The 24,454-nt window shown below is 37.7% G+C and overlaps 1 protein-coding gene across 1 annotated transcript in view; it reads left to right on the forward strand.

Annotated features, from left to right (window-relative positions):
* Positions 1-3,707: 3,707 nt before the first annotated feature.
* Positions 3,708-24,454, forward strand: part of prima1 (proline rich membrane anchor 1) — a 33,547-nt gene continuing 12,800 nt past the window's right edge. The window contains exons 1-3 of the mRNA XM_051137785.1: positions 3,708-4,473; positions 5,751-5,901; positions 23,329-23,461. Of these exons, the coding sequence (XP_050993742.1) occupies positions 4,381-4,473; positions 5,751-5,901; positions 23,329-23,461 (377 nt within the window). The 5' untranslated portion in view covers positions 3,708-4,380. The remainder of the gene's footprint in view (positions 4,474-5,750; positions 5,902-23,328; positions 23,462-24,454) is intronic.

Below are 24,454 nucleotides of genomic sequence, written 5' to 3' on the forward strand. Positions count from 1 at the left end.
CTTATCTAGCAAAACGATCGGTTATTTTCATAAAAATAATAAAATGTATATACTTTTTATTGCCATACGCTCATCTTGTCTTGCTCTGCCTGAACTCTGTTTTTTTCCGGTTCATGACAGTTAGGGTATGTCAGAAAACTCCCATCTCATGTTCTCCCTCAATTTCAAAATTGTCCAAAAACATAGTTCTTTACGAATGAAGAAAGAAAGACATGAACATCTTGGATGACAAGGGGGTGAGTAAATTATCTGTACATTTTTGTTCTGGAAGTGGAGTTCTCCTTTAAGTGACAAGCAAAATCTTGCAACATTAAAAATAGTAGAAGTACCAATTATTAGACTAACACAAATCAATTGTGTAAAGCCATACATTACATCCTATTGCTACGATATGTTTTCCAACAAATATTTGTCAAAACATACACAGAGATTGCAATTAAGAATTAAGAGGGCAATGACCTCTAAGTGACCAAAAGAAAACTAACTGAAGATAGCTACCTCATGATCAATAAAATATGAATATATGAGATTAAAATATTAATATACTGACTCTTGTAGTGCATTTCGTCTTTATGCTGTAAAGATGCCAAAAATAGGCTAAAGACAGAGTGCTTAAAGTTTTAGTTTATGATCATTTTTGATTGTGTTATGCTATCATCTTTCTTTAGTACACCTATAAAATTTCCAAAGTATTAAATCCCAGAGGTCTTTTTGATCTCTTTTATAGCAACACCATTGACATACTGTCTACAGAGAGCATTCAGGTGGTCTGCAGAACTGCTTTATTGCCATGAAGCTGGCGCCAACTCTAGACAGAACTATGGGGTTGTTAAGGTGCAAAGTTCCTTCAATCCTTATTGAATCTGCCAAAGAGAATACCTACTGCAGCCAGTTTGATTCACAATTCAATTCCGTCTTCAGCAGAAAAAAAGCCCAGAATAGACCAGGGGTTTTTTTAGGTGAGGAAGAATAAATAAAGAAGTCCGGGAGATAAGGAACACAAATCGAAAAAGACGGAGAGGAAGGAAAAGAAGCAGCGTGAGCTCATCTTGATTGAACACGGGCCTAATGGCCTGGACTCAATTGGATGAACAATCGGACAGATCTACCTTAATGTACACAGAGCCATCAATCTCTTTTTTAACTAGATTACAGCACCCTTTAGGGTTGGTCAGCAGGCAGGGGAGAGGACTGCTGCAGAACAAGCAGGACTTCCTGGCATCAAGCTGTAGGATCAGCTATTGTCTGAATGCAGCCCTCCCTGTTCGGCGACCCCTCTTCCTATTTCTAATCTACTCTGCAGTACGCAATGTCTCAACTAATGAAATGGCATTAACTTGGACTAGAGCCTATCACTAAAACCAAGCACTCACATTGATTCCTATTGACTACATTTGTCCAGCACTCTGGAGAACGCATGTATGGAGCCTGCATTTCTAATAGCTATGCATTGGTTTTCTGATCTTTTCTGAAGAGAAAACCCAGGGAGGTGGGTTTTATTATAAAGTATTGACTAAATAATATTTCAAATTACTCTGATTACTTTCAGATTGTTAAATAAAGGTGCATTTAAACTGCACTAAATAATCCTGGTGGTGTTTACCAAGTGAATAAATCAAAATATCCGACCGGTTCATATTTAAGAGCCAATGAATGATCGCTGTAATTAAACAGAAGCAACACATTGGAGACATGGTGTCTGAGGTGCTGGCAGACTCTGACTCAGTCCATAAAACAAGACCTATAAATTAAGATTCAATTTATTCTGGGTAGAATTTATTGCTTTGGTGATTTAGTGGAGCAACCTCATTTAGGATGATCACATCAGAGGGCTTCTCAGTCTAATTAAATCTGAAGAAGGAGGGGGTTTTAGTGCAAAAGTGTAAGCTGTCACCACACACTGCGGTTTGGTAGAGGAAGAGGTGGGAGAAGGAATTAAACTTGAATTATATTTCAGATTACAAAAAAGATCTCGCTGATAATTTGTCTATATATAACTGACATTCGTGAGACCTTTTTGTTTCTATTTAAATCCTTACTAGGCATATGGATCTTATGTAGAATTGATGCCATGTTTAATTTTTCATGAATAAAAAAAGCCTACAACATACAGACACATTGTCTGTTCAATACTGTCTTATATCAATATACAGTACTGTCTATAACGTACAGTACTTTCCATAATCTTAAATATACATACTACCAGTCAAAAGTTTTTTAACAGTAAGATTATTTTTAATGTTTTTTAAAGAACATTACTCTTCTGCTCACCAAGCTTGCATTTAATTGATGCAAACTATAGAAAAAACACTAATGTTTTGAAATATTTTTTTTTAAATAACTCTTTTCTATTTGAATATATTTTAAAATGTAATTTATCCCTGTGATTTCAAAGCAGAATTTTTAGCACCCTTACTCCAGTCACATGATCCTTCAGAAATCATTCTAATATTCTGTTTTCCTGCTAAAAAACATTTATTATTATTATTATTATGTTAAAAAACGGCTGAGTAGAATTTTTCAGGTTTCTTTGCTGAATAGAAAGTAAAAAAAAACAGCATATATCTGTAAATAGAAATCTTTTGTAACATTATAAATGTCTTTATTATCACTTTAGATCAATTTAAAGCATCCTTGCTGAATAAAAGTATTAACTTCTATAAAAAATTTCCCAAAAAAAAACAATCCTGAAAAAGAATCCTGAAAAAAAATATTAAACTGTAAAAAAATTACTAAAAATGTGACGCCTGGAGTAATGATGCTGAAAATGTAGCTTTGACCACAGGAATAAATTTAATTTTAAAATATATATTCAACCAGAAAACAGTTATTTTAAATAGTAAAAATATTTCACAATTTTACTGTTTTTACTGTACTTTGGATCAGATAAATGCAGGCTTGTTAAGCAGAAGAGAAAAAAAAAAAAAATAAATAAAAAATAAATATATATATATATATATATATATATATATATAACATGTTTATTATACATTTATTACACAGTATCATGTTTTGGGTTTATTTATTTATTTATTTGATGTTATGCTAGCTTATTGACATCCAGGTACAAAAGACACCCTACCTACTAAGTAAAAATCTTGTTTCTGTTGTTTTAAATGAACAGAAAATGTACAAATAAAAATGCACATATAAGCAAACAGAAGTGACAAAATAGTATGTTGCATTGCCTCCATGATCTAATGCAAAAACCAATAACTTGAAAACTTGAAATATCACTGCAAACAGCTTTAACCTGGACAAAACTGTAGTTTTAGCACCTGTGCATTGTTTTGTCATAAAATAATTCGAAAATACCCACGTTTTTGTTCCATCAACCAACAGTCAGACACGAAGTGCATGGCACCCGCACCTCCTGTTCGACACTTCACTGCACTTTGCTCCCGCACTTTTACTGCCAGTTACAATTTCTCTATTTTGGCTTGCATGTCCTATTTCAGAACTAGGCATTTGGATCATTTATTGAAGTCTCTTAATTAAACATTATTTTCCCGCTGTTAATCAAATCCCATTTGGATGGTAAAATACATCCCCAGAAAACGTCCTTTAATGTACCACGCAAGCTAAAATTAAAATTCTGCCACCTAAACAAAAGCAGTGGATGGCAAACTGCCCCCCTCCCCCTCGGCTCTCTCCCTCACTGCCTCATGTGCTCCGTGTCTGTCTACTCTGCAGAGTACATCCAACTCGCCCCGAATGCACGCTCACTGTCTGACGCCGTGACCTAACCAAACGTAACCCTAAGGGTCCTCGTTTAATACATCGCTTTATCTCCGTCCGGAAGCGATAGAAAACGTGTGACTACGTCGCTAATGTAAATGGCGAGCACATTAATAATAGTGCGTTATCTTTGCGCGCGTCTCTCACTGGACGCCTTCACGTCAGGTGGTGCTGTACAAGTAATGAAGAGGTGAATCCCCGGTCTACAGTTTTGGGACCTACTTGAGCACCGGCGTCCGAGCGATTAACCGAGTCAGCGTGGGTTCTCCGTGTCAGTAACTTCTGTGTCATAAACTGACATCATCTCATCATGCCTGGCAAGAAATGAATCCCGACTCAGCGCTCGGCTCACACAGAATCGCGCACGGAGAGAACTTTGCTTTGCAACTCTTGTGTGGTGGATACGGCGGAGGATCAACAACTTTCCTTAGAAACAGCGCTAGCGTCCTTCCTATGTCGCTCCGAACCCTTCCATGTCACCAATTATTGTAGCTTTAATTGGACGAGAATGTTTCAGAGATCGTATTTGCTCAAACTCGGGGAAGACATCGTTGGTAAGCCTTGAGAAGCGGATAATAAATGACTTTTATGCGCCCCAGACTCGCGTCCTCGCCAGGTGGACTGTGAAGAGACAGAAGAGGAATGTTTATCCGAAATTTATTGCCGCTCAGTTTGGGTTTTCTGCCGTTTTTGTTAAGTCACTGTTTCCTCTCACTGTTTCTTCCGTTATTTCAGGTAAGTTGGACTGAGCACTTAAGTCGTTTATAATAATTCATAGTCAATATAGTCAGGTTCAATAACTGAGCGTCGGGAATGCGCACCTGCAAAACGGTCACTGTGTGATTCTCTGCTGCGCTGAGATTGATCAAATTTATTCATATATCTAGTTATTTAGATTTCTAATTATGTATTTGTATGCCTATACATTGTCAGATACAACTGACAACTAATAAATCATACATTACATATGTGTATAAGTCATTAACCTATGATAGTTTAATCACTATGTTTACATTTAGAGAATAGTTGAGGAAGATTTCACTTTGATGCCCTTAATGGTTGAAAATAAAACATCTATGGACATGTGCGACGCTGGAACACAAAACCAGTCATAAGGGTATTTTATTAAAAATTGAGATCTGTAAATAAGCTTTCCATTGACGTATGGTTTGTTAGGATAGGACTGTATTTGGCTGAGATACGTCTATTTGAAAATCTGCAATCTGAGGGTGGAAAAAAATCTAAATATTGAGAAAATCGCCTTTAAAGTTGTCCAAATGAAGTTTTTCGCAATGCATATTACTAATAAAAAAAATCTTCATCAAACGTGAGCTTTACTTAATATCCTAATGATTTTTGGCATAAAAGTCGGCTTTACTCACACAATATATTGTTGACTATTGCTATAAATATACCCGTGTGACTTATGATTGGTTTTGTGGTCCAGGGTCACATATTTTGACCTCACGCATCTAGTATTACTACAGTAGTAGTATTTACTACTAGTCTAGTGCACTAATATGCACTACATTTTATTTAAAGAGCACCCCCTCCTCTCAGCACCAGTTAAAGTCATAGATATTGAACTGTGTTCAGTTCTGGAGACATGGCTTTTGGTGCTTTCCTACTGTCCCCTGTGGCAACGGTGCTGACAAGACTAGCAGAAGTGTTTCCTGGATGGCCTATTAGGGGGAGGCAGTGTCAGGGTTCACCCCTCGTTACTCCCACTCTTCTGGGGGTCCGAGGCTCAGCGGTGTGGGTGGGTGCTCTCTTTGAGAGACCTCAGCCTCCACACACCCTTCATTCTCCACTTTAGTGGGAGGGAGCTCCCATTCGCCAGCGTGCAGAGAGAAAATACGAAAGAGTGCTTGTGATGCTCTCTTCATTGTAAATTCCAAGGGCTGTTGCGGAAAATCTCATTTTACTATTGCAGTTTTTGCAGTGCTACACATGGCATGATGATGAGAGGGACAAAAACACTAATCTGAGTTGTGCTCTGTTTTTCACCCTAGTTTGCGAGAGGGGAGCTCCAGAAATCATGCTCCCGAACCACAGTGGCACCGCTGGAAGGGAGCTGCCAGCTGCCATGCCAGTGTAGGCCATACCCACCGTTACCCCCTCCACCCCCTCCTCCACCACCCCCAAGGCTTCTGGCTCCAACTGGTGAGTAGTGCAACCCTCTAATGTCTCTGCAGTCTTAATTCGTAGTTTTCAGTCATGTGACTGGCACGGAGACCCAGAGGGCTAAACATCCATAGAACTCAAGCTCAAGCCTGTCAACTGTCTATGTTTCAAGCCACAAGTATTTAAAAACAAGATATGGGAACAAACTGCAAGTTTTAGGCACTTGCTATCCGTAAACATTACCTGCCAAGATATTTCAATCACTAGAAACAGCAGGACATTTTAAAACATTCTGAAACACGCAGTGTTATTATGACGTCATTTCAACTGAAACAGGAAGACAGGGTGGGACATATTAAGCAGTCCCACCCCCTTTTTTAAATGGCCATTAGTATTTTGTTCTTATCACAGCTTGGGCTGGAGCCATTGAGCTCAGTAAAGCAGCATTTGCCAGCCTATGACAGCCACAATCTCATCCATATCGCTATAAAATATAGCATTTTGTGTAGAATTCAAATGAGTCAGATACATTTTTTGGTCTGCGCTGAATCGTGCATATGATGCACTTCGTGCTATTGTTTCAGTGGACCAGAACAGACTTTGTGCGCTGCGGCAGTTTGCGTGAAACCAGACTTCTTTCGCCCCAAAGCAAAGCATACTGGATTGATCTCCTATATAGTGGACTACGTGCCTATTATTAAATACTATTTCTGTGAACAAGTGACCGATTTCAGCCACAGCTTCAGCGTCTATTTATAGTGTAGGGGGCGGGAAGCTTCAGATTCTAGAGAGCATTTGTTTGGACAGAAAGTTTGATGAGAAGCTGAAGTGCAGGGTGATGTCATCAGAATCATTGATCCGTGTTGGCGGAAGTTAGAGACTGTAAGTTTTAAATGCTTATATCTTGTATATATGCACATTTTGTCATTGTTTTGAAACACACTATCTTATAGACAACCTTAAGGCTAACATATTTTTGATTTCAAAAGGGATGATTCATCCAAAAATCAAAATTCTGTCAGCGCCAATAGCCTTGTGGGCAGTGTGCTGACATATGGTGCAGTTGTGCCTCGGGTGTCCTGAGATCGAATCCCGCTTCGTGGACCTTTCCCGATCCCACCCCCCTCTCTCGCTCCCACTCACTTCTTGTCTCATCTCCACTGTCCTTTCAAAGAAAAAATTGAAATTTAGTTACCATTTACTCACCCTCATGTCATTTCAAAGCTGTATGACCTGTTATTTTTTAAAGAATGTTCAGCTCAGACTGATTTGGCCATTGTATGAACAGAAAGCTGCTTGGTTTGAAAGTGGCTTCTGTGTGAATTGCTACGCTATTGGCAATGGACCTTTTTTTTGCTTACGTTATTTCGTGAGCAAAAAAAATGTATTTATAAGGCCTACTATATACAGGCAGCCAGATGAGATCAGAATATGAGTGCAACATGCTAAAATGCATGTTAAGCGTTTTCTTACTAAATTGGTTTTCTATGCGAAAATGCTGAACATGAAACTTTGTGTGCTGGTTCATATTCTGGATTCATCTGCTTGCCTGGACATAGTATGTTTTATTAATAAGGGAAGGTATTGAGTTTGGTCCTCTAAAATCAATGTCTTAAAGACACATTAGGACTTTTCTTTAAATGGTTTTCCGGCATGTCACATTTATATTCTGGGTGCATCTGCTGTATATAGTAGGCATCAGTAATAGCGTGTATACTATTTAATATCACTTAGTACATTAGTGCTTAGTGGCTGGCAGCAGAAGAAAGCCTTGTTTTGCCCTCCAGGTGGGAATTCCCATAAGGCTGTGACGTCATGTGCAAACTATGAATAGCAAATGGCTCATAACATTGGCAAATTTTGACCTCTGCAGATGTTTACAGTTTGTAAGCTCAAAAGCATTTCTCTGCATCACCTCAGAGAGGTGTTTATGTATTTCTGTGCATCAAACATAAATCTTGCAATCTAGGATTTCCTCTAACAAGTGTGATTTTATCTCAGTGTTATGTTGTGAGAATCTGCAGTGAGTTCAATCCCCCAAAATGAATGAATTGGCTGTGGCTGCACGCTTTGCCAGAAAGACAGGCGAGTTCATTTAATCAGATTTTGTGGCTGTCTTTTGAAGGTAGCTTATAAGCAGTTTAATAGATTGGCCTTCTTGCTGAAACAGTTTTCATTTCCTGACACCTCCCGTTTTGAGAAATGGACGTGGCCGGAAACTATGTTGCTGTTTGCAATTGACACAAAGCTCAATCCCCTTCATTACAGGAGGTGGAAATTTTAGATTTGTCATCAGGGGTCCCTGTCAGGCGCTGAGAAAAGCCAGATCAATGAGGCCTCAGCATTGAAAGGGTTGTGAAATCAATCTGCCTCTGGAGTTTTAGCCTTCTGAGTAATGTACTCTCACAACAACGGCAAGCTCTTGGAGAAAAACATTTGTAAGAATTTATGACAAATACATTAGTATGTGCCTTGCATCAATACCTGCCTCATGCATACATGCCTTGTACATCTTCAGATATGAACCGAATAAAATCAATACCTTGCATGAACAGCCTGAGAGGCTTTAATATTATGTTTTCATACTGTGACATGAAATGTTTTGAGGGCGAAATGCAACATAGCTATTAACAACCGCACGAGCGCTGAGGATTTAACCGTAAAAGGCGGTTTTGATAAGTAACCAATTGAAGGCTGGTGACAGGCTTTGCCTTTAGGGGTGAAATGGCTTTAACATTAGCTTATTAAAATTATTCATGAGGAAGTTGCGTTTAATGAGGACTCCCACACCTGTCGTTATTGAAGCAGCGATAAAAGGTTTAAACTGAGGAATGTATTAGTTGTGGAAAAGGAAAGGCGGTTTCAGAGGGCATGATTGCAATAAGAAGCGCTACTGCCCTAAACCTAATAGTAGGATTAAAAACCTAAGTTTGACTTAGGCTGAATATCGGAAGCATTCTAGTGGATACACAGATTCTTTAAGTAGTAATTGACATTCCATCAAGCTAAAAAGACCAGACTGATACAAATAAAGCAACGTGATGTTTTTTAAGCAGCCCATTTATCACACAGCAATGGATAATAAACTGTAATAAACTGTATTGGAGCAGACACATAGTCCTGATTGAACGCAGAATATTACTAAAGTGTACACATTTTATCTCGAGATTAGTCTGAATCTATTTTTAGCGCAACTGCTGAGGATGTAGATGAGGGGAAGTAGATTAGATGGAATTGCTCCTGGGCTCTTGGAAAAGAACACACTCTTTTTAAGCCCAAAAAAGGGCATGTGTGGCAGTCAGAAACACATGGCTGACTCTGCCAACCTCATGGAGGTGTTCAGAGACACTAAGATCGTCATTGTGACAAATTATAGTAACCTGAAAGCCGTAAGAGCCCATCTTTACAGGCTTCTCCCTTAAGGTGTAAAGAATTTAATATTATTTTTATGGTGATAACCTACGTGTCAGTCAAAATGTTGTTTGCAGTGGCAGAGTGGGATTTCCTCTATTTTTACATGACTCTTGTCATGATTTAACACACACTTAAAGGTAATCTTTAAAATATTCATATAAATTAAATGAAAAATATACAATATATACAGTTGAAGTCAAAAGTTTACATCCCTCTTTCAGAATCATTAAAAATGTTCATTATCTTACCAAAATAAGAGGGATCATACAAAATTCATGTTATTGTTTATTTAGTACTGAGCTGAATAAGGTTTTTCACATAAAAGATGTTTACATATAGTCCACAAGAGAAAATGATTGGTAAATTCATAAAAGTGACCTGGTTCAAAAGTTTACATACACTTGATTCTTAATACTGTGTTGTTACCTGAATGATCCACACCTGTTTTTTTTTTTTATTTATTTATTTTTTTTTATTAGGTATAAACATAGTTGTTTATGAGTCCCTTGTTTGTCCTAAAACAGTTTAACTGCCTGTTGTTCTTCAGAAAAATTCTTCAGGTCCCACAAATTCTTTGGTTTTCCAGCATTTTTGTGCATTTGAACCCTTTCCATCAATGACTGTATGATTTTGAGATCCATCTTTTCACACTGAGGGACTCATATGCAACTATTACAGAAGGTTCAAATGCTCACTGATGCTTCAGAAGGAAACACAATGCATTAAGAACCGGGGGTGAAAACTTTTTGAAGATCAGGGTAAATTGAACTTATTTAGTTCTTTGGGAAACATGTAACTATCTTCTGTAGCCTCTGAATGGTAGTACTAAATAAAAAAAAAAAGATATTTAGGCAAAATAAGAAAAATGTACACATCTCCATTCTGTTCAAAAGTTTTTACCCCTAGCTCTTGTTGCATGTTTTTTTTCTTCTGAAGCATCAGTGAGTGTTTGAACCTTTTGTAATAGTTGCATATGAGTCCCTCAGTTGTCCGCAGTGTGAAAAGATGGATCTCAAAATCATACAGTGATTATTGGAAAGGGTTCAAATACACAAAAATGCTGGAAAAGAATTAGTGGGACCTGAAGGATTTTTCTGAAGAACAGTGGGCAGTTTAACTGTTCAGGACAAACAAGGAACTCATGAACAACTATCAAAAACAAAAAAACACAGCTGTGGATCATTCAGGTAACAACACGGTATTAAGAATCAAGGGAATGTAAACTTTTGAACGGGGTAATTTTTATAAATTCAACTATTATTTTCTCTTGTGAACTATATGTAAACATCTTTTATGTGAAATATCTTATTCAGATCAGTAATAAATTAAAAATATCATTTTTTTTGTACGATCCCTTTAATTTTGGTAAAATAATCATTTTTAATGATTCTAAAAGGGGTATGTAAACTTATGACTTCAACTCTGTTATTTGACATAGCACGAAAACAGTCTTTATTTTGCTTTTCTTGGTTGTAAGTTTCTTGTATCTTTAGATCTTTTAATCATACATCTAGTATATATATCTTAAGATCAAAGGTTTGTTTTGGTAGTTTTTTATCACTAATAAAGCTACTCTACTCATAAACAATTACATAAACTAGTTGTTTTGGGGAACGTGATGTTATTCCTTAATCTAGGCAGAAAGTGGCTGCCTAAAAACAACAGGATAACACGGAGAGCTTTGAAATGGCAAGTACTTCTCTCCTCTTGTCAGGCGTTCTCCCTCCGGGGCTGTCGGCTAGACTCCCCCTCCTGACAATCAAAGTAAAGGAGAGAAAAAGCAAAGCTAATGTCTCCCTGTCCAGAAGGCTGTTTTGTCTTGCAAGTGTATCTGCCTGTTTATGCTAATTCAAAGCATGTCAACATTAATTAAGCGTTTCGGCGTCTTAGGAAGTAATTAAGTGTAGCCAAATCAAAAACACATTGTAACACAAAACACAAATAAAGCAAAACTAATCTGTCTTTCCGTATCTTTCCATCAGGTGAAACCACAGCAGGTGACGGCTCATTTCTGAGATACCAGGCAATGTTTTTGCTTGTACTGTGACCAATTGCAGAAAATTTTCCCTCTTATCACACTTCTGAATTATTCAAAGGATATCTTGCTATAGGGAAAATTGCTGTGTCAGAAGTGTAAAATTGTTCTGCACAGTAAGAAGGCAGCCTTACTGTCTCACATTATAAAACAATGCATGAGAATAGGTGCATGATCGAAGATCCCGGCACGCTTAGATGATAGTGACCATGCAGTGCTAACATGATCACTCACAATGAAATATTATAGTGCCTCGTTTTGTTTTATTTCTCAGTGAATCAGAAGTTACAGGTGAGGTGTGTATATTCTTAGTTATTGTTCAAATATGTTTCCAAACACTAGAGGACATTTAAAGCTACCTTCCCTCATACTCACATGATCTTGTTCGCTGTCTGATGCCTGGACCATAGCGCAGAAGGATGAGGGGTGTAACATCCACTGACATTTTCGCTGACTGTGAAATTGAGAAATTCACCTGGCATAAAGTAGAGAATCTGATGAATCAGGAGCCGCTCACCTCTACTCACACACTCGTACATTCACCTTCCCCTCTGTCCAATGTGTTGTCGAGCCTATCTGCTAATGTTACATGGATTGATTCCCCATGATCCAGTTTGTCTTATTTGAGAGGACATTGGTAATCTAGGAGCATTAGCAGATTGACAATCACTGGCGGAAAGCCATGCACTTGCTCTGTGCACACGACGTGCGCTAAGCTGAGTTCAAGACCCTCAAATAGTCTCAGAATAGAGGGGAGGCCATAAAGCTTTTTTATGCACTGCTGATTAATACTTTCCAGTTTAGGTTAATTACATACTAGACAGGCTGATCACGATTCTCATGATGCAGCTTTTTCTGTGCTTTACAGATTTTTTTTTGGGTTGCCAGCTATCTTATGATACAGTACACTTCACTGCATTTATGGTAATGCGTTGAAAAAATCTACAGCAAAAAGGTAGTAGGTAAAGTGCCAGGTAGGAGTAACATACTGGGGTTTTAAAACTGCTCCTATCTGGAATAAGCACATATCTCTAGAGATAAAACAAATTGCTGCCATGATTAGAATCAAGATTTAATGTCATGTACTTTGTACATTGTGTCATGTCTTTGTTGAGTTGTTTTGCCACCTGTGTGAACAGGCCTGTTTCAGGATAACGTTTGATGGTTGGCTGTGTTTCTGGTCTAGCATCCTTTACAAACTCATATCCAAACTTTTTGGTTATTATAAATGCTCATTTGGAATTTTCTAAATGCCTGTGAGCGTTTTTTAACCTTAGAATTATTAATGAAAATGTCATAAAAAACTTGTTACTTAAGCCCGATATGTCTAATCATTTAGTCAAGTCAAGTCACCTTTATTTATATAGCGCTTTTAAAAATACAGATTGTGTCAAAGCAGCTTTACAGTATTAAATAGGAAAATAGTGTGTCAATAATGCAAAAGGACAACAGTAAATACTCAATTTTCAGTTAAAGTCAGTTCATCATTGAATTCAGTGATGTCATCATTCAGCTCAGTTCAGTTAAAATAGTCAAATTTAGTCTGCTTAAACTTTGCTCCTTTCTTACAATTAGTTGAAAGCTTGTATTCTAATCTGCCTCTATTTTTGAGTGCATTGGCCAAAATGTAATCAATTGATGGACAGAATTAAGTCCCGGCCCATTTCATTTTCTTTTTCGATAAGCTGTTTTAAATGGAAGTAAAGATCTATAGCTACTAGTGTTTCACTGTGACTTTAAATTGTAGAAAATTATAAAAATAATTAATCTTAAATACTATAAAAGAACTGGAAGCATGTCAGAGCCCTAATCATTAAGTGCTGATCAAATGGGATTCATTTTCTGAATTACGTTAAAATTATTGAATTGAGTCTTGTCAGAAATTTTCATATGTTAAAAAATAAGTATGACCTCACGTTATGGCAGATGGCTGCCAGTCTCTGTTCAGGATCAGCTGGTTTATGGAAATTGGTGGTCTTCTTTTTAATATGTGGCTCCAGCATTGGTAGCAAAGCATCAAAAATGAGCCAGTGTCATCCTGAAATAAACTTTGAATTGCTCGGGATAATCTCGCAGGATGTGGAACTCTTCTTCCTCTCTACGCAATCTCAGGATTGGATGGAACCAATATTTCCTCTTTTTTCCTCTTTTTAAGAAGAGAGAGGAGAACAAAATCATCCTCACTGCTTGAAGACTCTTTTGTATTGTTTTGCAATTTTTTCGGAACAAATTAATTAATACTGTCAGACAAAGTGTGTGAGGTTTCTGCGTGTGACAATTTTTAGGATGAAAAATACAAAAAAACGCATACGAAATGTCTGATTCAGGTGGAATTGGATCTCTGTAGTTACTACAGTACAGCAGGTTGGTCTATTGTTTGAATCTATAACAATTGTATATAATTAAAGAGCAGGTCATATGGTTTTTTAAAGTGTCCTAATAGTGTTGGAGTCCCCTACAACAGGTTTAAATGCATCTAAGGTCAGAAAACGTAAGTTTGCCAGAATATACATTTATACATAGAGCCATTTGTCAATGATTTCAAAACGGTTAGTCCTGAGCGTAATGTCTGTAAACCCCTCTGTTCCATAAGCCTACTCTGCTCTGATTGGTCAGCTGCCCAAGCCTGTTGTGATTGGTACAAAGAGGAGTACTTAAGCAAGTTAGCGTGCACTACCATCTGTGTTGCCAAGTTTGTGGTTTTTGATGTTGCGGGTTGAAGAAACCCCAATAATATCATATTTAGCCCCTAAAATGCGAATTTACCAGGGGAACCTCTATAAAAAGCGTGTATTTTACACCCCCCTCGAAACGCAATTAGGCTAGTTTTGAGTAGCAATTGGGCGGGTTTTGTTGTGAAAAAGTGGCAACCCTGATGCACCTTTACCTAAAACAATAATATAGCAAGCAAATTGTGCCCACAGCTAAAGTTTAGCTGCTAAACTGTAAACACATAACAAAACATTAATGGTGGATATATTAGCCGAGTGCTAACGTGACTAACTGATGAAACAACAAAGTTTGTAAACCAAAACATGTCTAAGTTACATTCTTTATTATTAAAGACTATTAGAACAACAGTAGTCTACATTAATCGACACATTCTTAGGAAATAGTGGGTTCACAGCGATTTATCAGAATTATTTCAGCATGACAGTAATATCGTGGTTTACCTAGAAACCTAAAGCTGCACTAGGTAACATCACATATTAGCACAAAAAAAAACTAGATTTTTTGAGCACTCAGTTAAAAATGTACACATACCGTATCAATCGTACGTACAGATTGTGGTTCGGAGATGCTTGTTGGTTCAAATAAAGAAGATTCAAAATTGAAAAAGATAAAAGCGAAGTCCTCTGTAAAATGACAAGCACAACAAAAGGTTTGAATTGTATTGCTTTGGTACCATGAAAAAAATTAATTTTAACCACTGATTCTTCACATTAACTTTCGGCAATGGAAACAAAAACTTGCTTTCACAGCGCAGAACACTGTATGTTCTTGATGTATGTAAACACACTAACTAGCGGAAGTGTTTGTGGGCAGGTCAGACTGTTTGTATTTTGCAGGCAGGGGGGGGGATTATGCAGATGTGTTACCCAGTGACGTAGATCGGTAACAGGCAGAAGATTCCAAAATTCCTTTTGAGAGACAATATCTTTATATATCATACACTTTTCTTGATTAACAACCTTGCAGACTGTTTACATTGAAGGATAGCTCCATTACAAACTGCAAAAATTATATGTTTTGAAAACCCATATGGCCTGGTCTTTAAGGGAAGGAATTCATTAAGGTGAGAATTGTGAACTACTACTACTACAGTGGCCATTCTGAGCAGTTTCCGGGATCGGGCTCTCCTTATTGATTTAATTAGCTTTTTATGTTGGATGGGATGCCAGCAGGCAGCCAAACGACCAACTGTTATTTCACTCAGAAACTTGGCAAAAGGTCTAAATCCATAATGAAAGTGCACCAGGCTGCACAATGAGAAAATTAGCTTACGGTATTCACCAAAGGTCAAAATAAATGAGGAGAAGTGTTATGAAAAATATTCACAGACATTCCTATTTCAGGGCTGTAGCATGAGCTGTGTGGAACATTTATTTGACCGAGACACAACTATTTGAAAATCTGGAATCTGAGGGTACAAAAATTCAAAATATTAAGAAAGTCGCTTTTAAAGTTGTCCAAATGAAGTTCTTAGCAATGCATCTTACCAATCAGAAATTAGGTTTTGATGTTTTTATCATAGGCAGTTTACAAAATAAATTCTTGAAACATGATCTTTACTTAATATCCTAATGAATCGATAGTGACTCAAAAATTTAAAGTCAACAACTGTTATTATGATGATCCAACACATTGTAAATCCTGAGTAGTAAAGGCTGCTGTGAGAAACCCATGTTTTGAAAATACAAATAAAGAAACTGTTGCTAAAAGCATAGTACGTAGATACATAAACAGAAGACGCCGCTGAAGTCACGTAATGTTTCTTTCTAGCTCGTGATCTTCCTTTTGTGCATCCAGTCCAACGCCGCTGGCAAATGTCAGGAGTTGTGGTGGAATGTCAGGAGTCACGGTCTGGCTCCACCACATCCCCTCAACCGAACGGACAGGACGTGCTCGCAGGTCTGGCCCTGCACCAGGCTCCTAGCTTTAATTAAAGAGGGCTTTAGGATGTGTGCCAGAGACTTTGGAGAGTCGCCTTCATCGATCACCCTCACCGTCTCATCTAGCTTTCCACACCCCCACAGCTTTTGAATCATCTTCGTACTCTCTTATTTTATTTTTTTTTCATTTCACCACTCATCGTCATTGGATGATGGAGTGATGTTTTCCCTGTTTGAGTATGACTAACTAGGTAGGATGGGGGAAGCAGCAGCTGCCTGCAGGCTCTGCACTGACCTTTGCTCGGATGCACTTTGTCATGAGTGTGGATGAGCCACCCACAGGGATGGAGGCCCACGATTTCTCCCTCCCTCTGCTTGTAGACTTTCCCGTTGTAGAAGGAGAGTGGAGGCCCTCCCTACCTGCGCTTGCGATCAAACGCAAGAGGTCTGTGGCTTGAGCAACAAAGGATAAAAGTGGGGTAAAGAGTGGGGGCTTTCAGTTAAGTCCTAGGTGATCTGGGTCTGCAGAATGCACGTCTCGACGGCATCTAAATATGTGTGAAATCAAAGCCGGTGGAAGCCAATTCTCGCTTGCGTAATATCTGATAACTTTCAAGTACGAGGAAATCAGCAGATGGTACTGCAAACGAGGAGAGAGCGAGAATAAAAAAATGATGAGCCCCCATACTCTAACCGAGCGGTAAGAATTAGTCTGGAGTTGAAAATTCTCGTAAATTACTTAAAAGTCCCTGACTTTGCTCCTTCTGTGACAGTCTACAAAAAATGTGCAGAGCTTGACTCAGATGGAATTATTGTTTGTTTTTTATATCTGGCAGCCTGTCAGTCATCTTATTTTAAAATCAGTTTTGCCCAGGCTATCCAGAGCCATGTAACTCCATTAAACAGGAGAGCAGGTACAAAAATAGCTTAATCTAATAGGCCTGGTTCGCTCTGCCTTCATGAGGCTGAACCTCTGATATCTGTCTGCTGCTTCTTTATCATAGACAGGAGACACTGCTGTTCACAGTGTACAAGTTACAGGTACTCGCATCAAACTTTTACATCAGTGCGTTTAATGTTGTATAATAAGCATTTTGTGGCAAAACTTTTAATGAGATGATGCACATCATTTCTAGTGATTTCATTTTGTGTGTTTACTTCTAAGTGTATAAGCTGTTAAAACATGATTGATTTAATTTTGCAGCACAAGGGATGCATTTGCAAGCATCTTCTAGTCAGAGCTGGATAGTAACTGATTACATGTAATCTGGATTACGTAATCAGATTCCAAAAATGAAGCACTTGTAAATTGATTAAATTACATTTTAACATACTTATAAACAGACCACAGTTACTTTTTATGGATTGCATGATTACATATTATTTACACAATAGCAATAAATTATTTCATCCTTTAACCTGTCCTTTCTAAATAGCCTACTGCTTGCGGTTGAGGTTAAAAGTTTACATACACCTCGCAAAATCTGCAAAATGTTAATTATTTTACCAAAATAAGAGGGATCGTACAAAATTCATGTTATTTTTTATTTAATACTGACCTGAATAAGATATTTCACACAGAATATGTTTACACATAGTCCATAAGAGAAAATAATAAGTGAATTTATTAAAATGACCTCGGGCAAAAGTTACATACACTTGATTCTTAATGGTGTGTTGTTACCTGAACGATCCAAAGCTGTGCTTTTTGTTTAGTGATAGTTGTTCATGAGTCCCTTGTTTGTCCTGAACAATTAAACTGCCCACTGTTCTTCAGAAAAATCCTTCAGGTCCCACAAATTCTTTGGTTTCCCAGCATTTTTGTGTATTTGAACCCTTTCCAACAATGACCGTATGATTTTGAGATCCATCTTTTCACACTGAGGACAACTGAGGGACTCATATGCAACTATTACAGAAGGTTTAAATGCTCACTGATGCTCCTGACGTGTGAAAAGATAGACCTCAAAATCATACAGTCATTGTTGGAAAGGGTTCAAAAAAAACAAAACAAAGAATGTGTGAGACCTGAAGAATTTTTCTGAAGAACAGCAGACAGTTTGACTGTTCAGGACAAACAAGGGACTCATAAACAACTATCACTAAACAAAAAAAATAAATGATCCACAGCTGTGGATCATTCAGGTAACAGCACAGTATTAAGTATCAAGTGTATGTAAACTTTTGAACAGGGTCATTTTTATGAATTCAACTGTTATTTTCTATTGTGGACTATATGTAAACGTCATTCACGTGAAATACCTTATTCAGGTCAGTAAAAAATAATATGCATTTTGCATGATCCCTCTTATTTTGGTCAAATAATTAACATTTTGCAGATTCCCAACTGCATATACAGTCAGAAAGTCTATAAATTTTGTTGACATTCACACAAAGATCAGTCATTAGTCAGTCTAATTTACAAAAATCATTTCTGGTTTAAGAAGTGTTTCAACATTGCAACAACTACTGATGAACAAATTGATTTTTATTTGAATTTATTTGAATTATCACTGTTGGTTATTTAACCATGTATTTCTATGTCTTTGGAAGGCTTTTTTTGTCATCTGATCCTCTTTCACCTAACATATTTACTTGAAATACCCCTGAGATTTTAAGTATCACATTTGCATGTTCAGTGGTTCTTTGACATTGGTTATGGTCACATGACATACAGGTAAACAAAAAAATGTCATATTTTTAGTAAGTTTTTATTGATTTTAAAGTAATTTATTTTATTTTAACATTTTTTTAAATGATTTAATTAATTATTAGCTTTTCATTAAACTCATAAACCCCCTGCAGCTCCTTCACTAACAAAGGTTTAATGCACTTCATGTTGTTAATAACAACAAATGGAAAATATTTTCTTACTCTTTGTATTTTTATGTCAATATGATACAAGATTATCCAATTTAATTTAATGTGATAAATGAGTTAGGTCAGAAGTAATCTAAATGTAATCTAAAAGTAGATTATATTACCTAAAATTACCTAAAAAGTACAGAGACTTGAATCTTTTGTATCAACACATGGATGAGTAAATGATAGCAATTTTTTTGAGTGAACTATCCTTTTAAGAGTCTAAACATCTCCTTATTGGATCTCAGTGTCCCTACATACATTCCCTACAGATCCACAAGTGTCCAATTATTGAGTTCGCTCATGCTAGACGCTCTTTGCCACTGGAGGTCATCTCTTTGGGGCAGCCATCATTTCTCGGTAAACACATAGCGTGTGTTGGGCCATCTGAGACTAGGGAGTCTTCTGAGGACAGACCTTTCTTCCAGGCAGACAGTGCACTCATTATCAAATATTAGTCATTTCACTCTTTGCTCTAAATTATACGACAGAGAGCATGTGCAGAGGACACAGAGAAGCTTATACAAGCAGACAGATTTTGTGTTGAAATAAAATCATGCTGTATGGTCTTAATGCAAGTATTAAAGATGTGTAATCAACCAGTACACGTCCTCTTGTAGATGTTTTTACAAACAAACAAGTCTACTTTGAGGTCACTGAGGTTATCTTTGCACCCGTCTAGACCCGTTCATTTGCCCTGAGGCTTTCTGCTTTCATTATAATGTGTTTTGATTTCCGGGTGTGTCGTAGTTAATCAGTAAAGAATCTGACTTGGTAATCAATACAAGAGTTGCTTTCTGCTCTGTTGCATTATTTCCGCAGTTACGTGTTTGCGTTTCTTCCGTCTGTTCTAAATAGTGAGGCTTGGGCGCATCGATCAGGATGATAAACAGCGAGAGAAAAGCCCATATGAAGTTGCTGATGCATTGGTCTCGACCCAAGGGACAATTATTCAGTGATTTATACTCCGAAGCGCCTGGCTAATACCTCACTCCCTTTAATTAATGGGAGGTTTGTGAGAATAATGAGAAATAACAGGGAGCGATGTTTGTAGTATTTCTCCTGTGTAACAGTGTCACAGTGTATCAGGGATCTTTTCTATTGAAGTAGTGCTGATTGTCGTGTTGGAGCCAGTGCTCAGCTGGTAAGAGTGGTGAACTTTTCTCAAAACTGACTGACGTTTTCACCAACTTTCTTAACTATGATGTAAGTTTTGAGAACATCTACATCTTGTTTAGTATTTATCTGTGATTAGCAGCTGATGTTGATGTAATGGGTAAGAATATAGGTGAGGTCAAAAGTTTACATACACCTTGCAGAATCTGCAAAATGTTAAAGGAGAACTCCACTTCCAGAACAACAATTCACAAATAATTTACTCACCCCCTTGTCATCCAAGATGTTCATGTCTTTCTGTCTTTAGTCGTTAAGAGATTATGCTTTTTGAGGAAAACATTTCAGGATTTTTCTCCATATAATGGACTTCATTGGTGCCCTGATTTTGAACTTCCAAAATGTAGTTTAAATGCAGCTTCAAATGGCTCTAAACGATCCCAGCCGAGGAAGAAGGGTCTTATCTAGCAAAACAATCAGTCATTTTTGTCGGAAAATACATTTTTTATGCTTTTTAGCAAAAGCTTGTGTAGCACAGGCTCTGGGATGCGCGTTCACGGCCCTACATACTATTGAATCACATCGAAAAGTCATGCGGAACTACAGACCCAGTGTCTACAAAGTGAACGCGCAAAGACTAAGAAAGTGTTTACAAACAAAAAGGTACAAAAAGGGGGTGAAAACTTTTGAACATAATGAAGATAGGTAATTTTTTTTTATTTTGCCTAAATCTCATATTTTTTTTCTTTTAGTGCTGGACTTAAGAAGATACTTACATGTTTCCCAGAAGAAAAAATCTGTTAAATCTACCCAGATCTTCAAATTCAAAAAGTTCTATAGTTATTAATAAATGTGGTTGTCAATCCCAAATACTGACTGTCAACAGCTAGAGTTTCAGAACAAATCTGCAGCTCAGTTCTCAAAGGTGTTTAGACAGAAAGGCAATCAGAGTGAGAGAGACTGTGAGGTATGCGATGATGGAAAGCGAGAAACGAAGAACGAGAGGAAGGGAGTGTGAGAGAGAAGAGGCAGTAGCCCTGTATGCTCATGAGGGCAATGAACTTGTTAATTAGCCTTCTCCTGTGAATTTTTATAAGTACCATTAAAACTGCTCACTAATGCAGGGTGCCACTATCAGTTCCCAACCAGAGAAAACTCATCCAAACTTTAAAGTGGTGGAAAAGGTAGAGCAGCCTGAAGGACTAATATGTTTCTGGATGAGACGGCTGTGTAATGGTCCAAATAAAGCGCCTCTCGGATATGGAATGATAAATGGAGTTGAGCAGAATTCTGCAGCCTTGTGATTGGGCAATCAGATTGTATTGGTGTAAGAGACCAGTATTTCATGGTAAAAATACTGTTCTCTACATTACAGACAGGTGGGATGATCAACTACTTGTGCAGTAACTGACAAATTAACTAGTGAAGCGGTCTTTTCTACCCATCGAATGTCCTCTCTGAATTTGCATCTGTAAATTTATCTCTGCTACAGGCATCAGACCACCACTTATATAACAAATTTTATAATGTCTGTAATTTTCACTTTCACTTTTCTCCATATAGTGGACTTTAGTGATGGCGAACGGGTTGACGGTCTAAATTGCAGTTTCAATGCAGCTTCAAAGAGCTCCACACGATCCCAGCTGAGGAATAGGAGTTATTCCTAGCGAAACGAGATGAAAACACAGATGAAAGAACTAACCACGTGTGACCTTTCCAACATGATCACGTAATGCGTGAAGTCATGGACATACATCACAGAGCTAGTCCAAGATGAGATTTGTGGCTAAAAAGTATATAAATTTTAGGGCTGACCTCGACTAAAGGCTTTTCTCGTCAATTAGTAGTCATTCATCTTAAGCATTAGTCGACTATTAGTCACACGTTTATTAATAAACCATATAAATCATAATAATGAGCCTATAATTACCTCATAGCCTAATAAGTGCTCAAGTGCACGCAAAAAGCTTGCCACAGTGCACCGGGAGATCTAATAATTATGAATGTGTCTGGGAAAACAACAAGGAGGCTGCATTAACGCTTTAATAATTTATCGATAAACTAGTGCTTTATTTTTTTTTCGTCTTAAGAGATGAAGTCGACGACACTGACTCATCACCTCCGCAGTAGTGATGCACCTGTATGCACGTTTTTATACAGATCACATAATCTGAGAATATTGTTTTCTATTTGAAGTGGTTCATTTGAAACTAGACATATTTTTCATGTCGGAGTTTTGAAGTTTCACGCTCAAGTTCACAGAGAAAGAGAAATCGCAGAAAGCGCATCCTGTTTACTTAAATTATTTTATAAAAGCGCAACGTTTTGTTGTTATTCTGAGTGCACACAAATAAATGTAGAGTCTTAACAGATTCGAAAGATGTATTACTGTATGACCTGATGACCAAATCTGTATGACCAAAAATGATGTATTTTAAGAGCAAGTGACCGCACCGGCGCCTTCATCTGTCATGCAGTGAGCACGCTACTATTTAGCTTCCACACTCCGCAAACACACTTGAATAGCACACATTTTTCTAGGTTGACATTAGACTGAGCGACCGTGCAAAGTTGAAATGTTCATATAAAAAGCCATATTTAAGATCGATGAATGATAGGTGAGCAATTGTATGTCCTGCCCGATGTCCTATATTACCACATAGACCAGCCAGTAATGATCTGTCCATCACGGACTGTGTGAATTCACAAGTCCCTGTAGGTTTTTTTTTTTCTGCAACTAATAACATTTTGGTCGGCCAAGCCTCTTCTCATTGACAAGCAGTTAGTTGACGATTATGGGGCAGCCCTAATAAATGTTTTTTTGTTTTTGTTGTTGTTTTTTTTTTTAGAATATTACAGTTTGTTTCACTAGATAAGACCCTTATTCCTCGGCTAGGATCGTGTAGAGCAGGGGTGCTCAACCCTGTTCCTGGAAATCTACTTTCCTGCAGAGTTCCGCTCCCAACCCTGATCAAACACACCTGAACCAACTAATTCGGATCTGAAGGAGCACTTCATAATTACAGAGAGGTGTGTTTGATCGGGGTTGGTACTAAACTCTGCAGGACCTTCCAGATCTCCAGGATCAGGGTTGGGCGCACCTGGTGTAGAGCTCTTTGAAGCTGCATTGAAACTGCAATTGGGACCTTCAACCTGTTGGCTCCCATTAAAGTCCGCTATATACAGAAATATCCTGGAATGTTTTTCTCAGAAACCTTAATTTCTTTTTGACTGAGGAAAGAAAGACATGAACATCTTGGATGACATACAGTAGGAGTGAGTAAATTATCAGGAATTTTTTATCCTGGAAGTGAACTAATCCTTTAAGACCCACTAGATGATGCAGTTTTGCACATCACTATTCTGCAAATCCTCTTCATTTATTGTTCTGTGCTCTGCATGCTTTTGAACACTTTGTCTCTCTTCCAGTGGCTCCCTCCACTGTATCCCCCATAACGCCCTGGAGGAGAGAGATGGAGATCTTAGTACTGGGGACAGTAAGCTGTGCATCTGTGGTCTTCCTCCTCCTGACTGCCATCATTTGCTACAAGGCCATCAAGAGGTAATCTCAAGAGTTTTGCATTTCATTTTGTCTCTTGTATTAGTTAATCTTAATTGTATTCATGTTTAAATTGTGTAATTTGTTTAATTTATTACACATTTTATATAATTCTGGCTATTTAATACTGAATGCACAGAATTTTGAGCATCAGAGGTATGTTTTGGTCATTCCCTCTGTTTGCAGTTCAGTTGCTTCTTATGTAAAACAAGAGAAAATATTTTAAAAAGAGTTTCAACTAGAGAAACAAAATGTTCAAGAGGAAAAAAAATCATACAGGTTTGGAACGACATGAGGGTGAGTAAATGATGACAGAATTGTCATTTTTGAGTAAACTATCCCTTTAGGCTGATGTTGGCATAGCACCATACAAGCCTACAGGTAAACAGAGAAAATTCCATTAGCGTTTATCTGTGTCAGCTTCATGCTTCCTTAATATAACAAGATAACAAGGCAAAAAGATGATATCTCCACTTCTAGTCTGAAACATGAATTGTGAATGTTGTTATTTTAGTCGCGATGACATGAGGCTGTCGCCTTCCTACATTAGGAAAAACAATAGCTATGATTTATGGTTAGGAAAAGGAATGTGTTTTGCACTGATGGTGCAGAAGAAGGCATAAGTATTGCGTGGTGTGTCAGCCTTAAGCTGCTCTTTTGGTTTGGGACCAGTGACATGCTGTCAAGGGAACAACTGAGAGGCCTGTCAAATCAGCCGCAGACAGGGAAATGGCCTCAGACAGTCCAAATCACTCACACAGCGAAAAAGGAAAGAGGCTCCCAGACTGTCTTTGATACATCCAGGGCTAAACTTTGACAATTTGTGGATTTTATTGCTATTTTGCATTGTGCTGTATCATATTTCTTTTTATTTCTCTTGTAGGTAATCAAAAAAGCTCTCATCTGTCACATTGGACTCAGACAGCATTTTTTACCTTTTATGCTATCACTATATCACTTTCTGCAGTAGCTTCAACACTTTTTTTAACTTATAAG

The sequence above is a fragment of the Labeo rohita genome, chromosome 20 (genome assembly GCF_022985175.1).
Source record: "Labeo rohita strain BAU-BD-2019 chromosome 20, IGBB_LRoh.1.0, whole genome shotgun sequence".
Lineage (NCBI taxonomy): Eukaryota > Metazoa > Chordata > Actinopteri > Cypriniformes > Cyprinidae > Labeo > Labeo rohita.